This window comes from Chaetura pelagica, unplaced genomic scaffold, assembly GCF_000747805.2.
Source record: "Chaetura pelagica isolate M959 unplaced genomic scaffold, ChaPel_1.0 scaffold635, whole genome shotgun sequence".
In the NCBI taxonomy this organism is placed as follows: Eukaryota; Metazoa; Chordata; class Aves; order Apodiformes; family Apodidae; genus Chaetura; species Chaetura pelagica.
In genome coordinates this window covers 42,578-46,709 of record NW_009953216.1, presented here as the reverse complement: position 1 = coordinate 46,709, position 4,132 = coordinate 42,578, and the positions used below count along the sequence as shown (strand labels likewise).

Genomic DNA, 4,132 nt, shown 5'->3' with positions numbered 1-4,132 from the left:
CACCCAGTCATAGAAGGAGATGAGATTGGTCAGGCAGGACCTTCCTTTCCTAAACGCATGTTGGCTGGACCTGATCCCCTGGTTGTCTTTTACATGCCGCTTGATGGCACTCAGGATGGTCTGTTCCATAATTTTGCCAGGCAACAAAGGTCAGGCTGACAGGCCTTTAGTTCTCTGGGTCCTCCTTCCGGCCCTTCTTGTGCGTGGGCGTCACGTTGGCCAACCTCCAGTCATCTGGGACCTCCCCAGTCAGCCAGGACTGGTGATAAATGATTGAGAATGGCTTAGCCAGTTCTGCCAGCTCCCTCAGCACCCTAGGATGAATCCCATCCGGACCCATGGAGGTTCAACAAAGGAGTTACAACTGTGGTAAAGGTATTCACAAGCTTGTTCAGATCCAGGGAATTTGGGGCTGATGGCTTGACATACAGGAACATGGTGGAGCCATACCAGATTGTGACGACACTGAGATGAGCAGAGGCTTTTTTTTGGCCATGGGCTGACTGAATTCTCAGGATAGAAGAGAGGATGTATATATAGGAGACCAGGGTGACCACACAGAAGGCCACCACAACAATTATGGAGACAAGGAAGGTTGCCAGCTCCATGGGCCATATGTCACTGCAGGAGAGGGCAAGGCAGGAATCTATATCACAGAGGAAATGATTGATGACATTTAGCCCACAGAAGGTCAGCCTGTGTAGAGGGGTTTAAGGGACAGTGGATATGGAAAATTACTAGAAGCCTATAACCTGGGCTTTGAGCTAACTGAAAACACTAAGGCAAACAACCCAGAGATAATTGGCTAGTGTCTATTTAAAGACATTAAAGAAAACAGCTAAGAGATAGTTGGCTAATGTTCAATGTCAACCAGAGACAGATCGGGAGCAATATCAGAGAAGTATAAACTCCTTGGCACCACTTATATAACTCCCTGGCACCGCTTCAGTAACACCTGCACCGCTTCAATAACAAAGCTAAGCTTACGACACCGCGCGTGGACACAGGCTCATCACCAATCAACGATTTTATATGCCGCGTGAAACTCAGCATGTAACCAATCATAAATATTGTTTATCCGCGTGCACCTGATAAGGTATACTATATAAGGAGCTGTAATTATTAATAAAGTGGCTTGCTTGCTTGGGAGCATTCACCTTAACTCTATGAGTACCGTGTGTCTGTCTCCCGCAACTCCCGGCAACACCTTTGCATCTCTGATTCCCTTCGTACATGACCTTACATAGGGGAAAAAGGTGCCTGAGCAGAAGTTTCCTCGCAACCCGTGGTGAGATGCCAGGCTGTCCCCCTGCACTTATGGAGGAACGTGGTGGAACATTCCCTGAAGGTGCCAGGAGTGATGAACTTGGCCAGTGGACTTGGATTTTGTGGCCAGTGGGTTTGCTGCCAGTGGACTCTGATTATGCAGCTTTGGAAGACCCCGGCGCAAGGAGAGTTGGCTGTTCCCGAAGGAGAACTGTCAGCCTCCACTCGCCATCAGGCTTTCGCACTGGCCATATAGGACTGTTGAAGGGTGAGCAAGACCTTGATCACTCCTTGGCTCTCCAATTGCCAGATCAGCTTATGAATGCGGATCACATAGTCTCTGTTGGTGTGATATTGTCGTCTATGCACCGCTGAAGTGGCAACTGGAACCTGCTAGCATTCAACCTTCAGAAACCCTACTGGAGAAGGCTCATCTGAAAAGCCAAGGAAAGTATGGATCTGTTTTTTGTTCTTTCTCTGTACAGCTGCTATACCCAAGGCCCACCAGTATCCTTTTGGGTCCCAGAAATATCCTTTCTTGAGGTAGTCTATGCCAAGGATGCACAGAGCATCTGGGTCAGTCACTCTAGGTTGCATTTGCCACTGTTTACCAGTGAGGCTCACATCGGCCTCCACAAGTCAGTTCTTGAGATCCTCCTGTCACTCCAGAAAAAGTGATGGATTATGTCTCTTTATGATTCGATGGCATTAGGGTGCACTGCACACCAGTGTCCACCAAGGCTTTGTACTTTTGTGGTTCTAATGTGCCAGGCCATCTAATCCAGACAGTCTAGTAAGTTCAGTTGTCTCTCTCCTCCTTATGGCTGAAGGCAGGGCACCTCTAACTTTTAGCAGATGCAGCAATGTCAGCATATGGGTTAGTTGGGCTTTCATTATCATTACTCATACCTGATGTACAGGGATCTTGAGTTGTCCATACACTCCGATTGTCCATACACTCCATGGACTGGAGACTTGAGTGACCATCCTCCTGGAAGGACCTCCGCCTGTATTTGCTTTACCTAACAGTTCACATACTTGTGCCTGTAGGTCAGCAGTAGGCTTGCTATCCCACTTTTTCATGTCCTCCCCATAATCACACACAAGAGGCCACAGGATACTTTGTCTTGAATTCTGTTTCCCTCAATTCTGTCTTTTAGGAGGGCATCTTCTCCTAATGGCTGCAATACAGCCCACTTCCCCTACTGGGGAAGAATGGAGTCTATTCAGTCTCTTAGTCAAGTCATCTATATCTGAGACCCAGGCCTGATGGGGAGTAGAGACAGTGCCTCCATACTGTCGTGCTTTACTAACCACGTCACACACATGTGGTACAAGTATGTCATCGACCCATATAATTACTGACATTGTATGGGAAAATGCTGATGGTACGCTCTGCACAAACTTTTGCAGCATAGGTTTAGGGCATGGTACTTCGTCAGGATCTACAATCTGACCATCATCATAAATCACATTTCACACAGCTAATTCTCTCAAATACTTGATAGCTCTTTCAAGCGTGGATGCTCTGAGCGGGGGGTGGTTCATATCATCTTTGTAGGGATACCTGTCTGTTACAGCTGACAAGAGTCACCTCCATAGGCTGATAATTCTGAAATTTTTCCCAATCACCCTATCAATGCCTGCATCTCTGGCTAGGGATCCCAATTTCCAGGCTTCTCTCTCATCCAAATCCATGGTACCAGCCTCATCATCCCAGCATCAGAGTAACCAAGTGAGAAGTGGTTCACCTTCACGACAGAGAAAGACTTTTGGGTTGGAATCTAAACTACACAGATTTAATGAAACAGTAGTGATGAAGAGAAAAATAATGAAATATCACAAAACCACAGAATCGTCATGCTTGGAAAGGATCTTTGAGATCATTAAGTCCAACCATCAACACAAACACTCCACCAAAAAACACCCACAAAACACCCTCTATGAGCTCAGCCACTAGAGCATGCTGTGAAGTGCCACATCTACACATTTCTTGAATACCTCCAAGGATCGTGACTCAACCACCTCCCTGGGCAGGCTGTTGCAGTGCCTGACCACTCTTTCAGTATAGAAATTCTTCCTAATATCCAATCTGAACCTTCCCTGCTGCAACTTCAGGCTGTTTCCTCTAGTCCTGTCGTTAATTTACTTGAGAGAAGAGGACAACACCCACCTCCATACAACCTCCTTTCACGTAGTTGTAGAGGGCAACGAGGTCTCACCTCAGCTTCCTCTTTTCCAAACTAAACATTCCCAGTTCCCTCAGCCACTCCTCATATGACTTATCCTCTAGACCCTTCACCAGCTTGGTATCACAGAATCACCAAGGATGGAAAAGACCTTTAATATCATCAAGTCCAGCCTATGACCTAACACCACCACATCGGCTAGACCATGGCACTAAGTGCCACATTCAGCCTTTTCTTGAACACATCCAGGGATGGTGCCTCCACCACTTCCCTGGAAAGTCCATTCCAATGTCTAATCACCCTCTCCATGAGGAAGTGCTTCCTAATATCCAACCTAAACCTCCCCTGGCACAGCTTCAGGCCATGCCCTCTTGTCTTGTCACTGGTTGCCTGAAAAAAGAGCCCAGCCCCCATCTGACTACAACCTCCCTTCAGGTAGTTGAAGAGAGTGATAAGGTCCCTCCTGAGTCTCCTCCAGGCTAAACAACCTCAGCTCCCTCAGCCTATCCCTATAAGACTTTTCTCTAGTCCCATAACCAGCCTTGTTGCTCTCTTCTGGACCTACTCCAGCACCTCAATATCCTTCTTAAAGTGAGGGGCCCAGAACTGCACACAGTACTCGAGGCGAGGCCTCACCCGTGCTGTGTACAGGGGGAGAATCACATCCTTATTCCTGC

At 47.4% G+C, this 4,132-nt stretch overlaps 1 protein-coding gene across 1 annotated transcript in view; it reads right to left on the bottom strand.

The window, feature by feature from the left end:
* Nucleotides 1–314: 314 nt before the first annotated feature.
* Nucleotides 315–4,132, bottom strand: part of LOC104388704 (olfactory receptor 6F1-like) — a 7,798-nt gene continuing 3,980 nt past the window's right edge. Inside the window, exon 2 of the mRNA XM_009997603.1 lies at nt 315–696. Coding sequence (XP_009995905.1) covers nt 315–696 — 382 coding nt within the window. The remainder of the gene's footprint in view (nt 697–4,132) is intronic.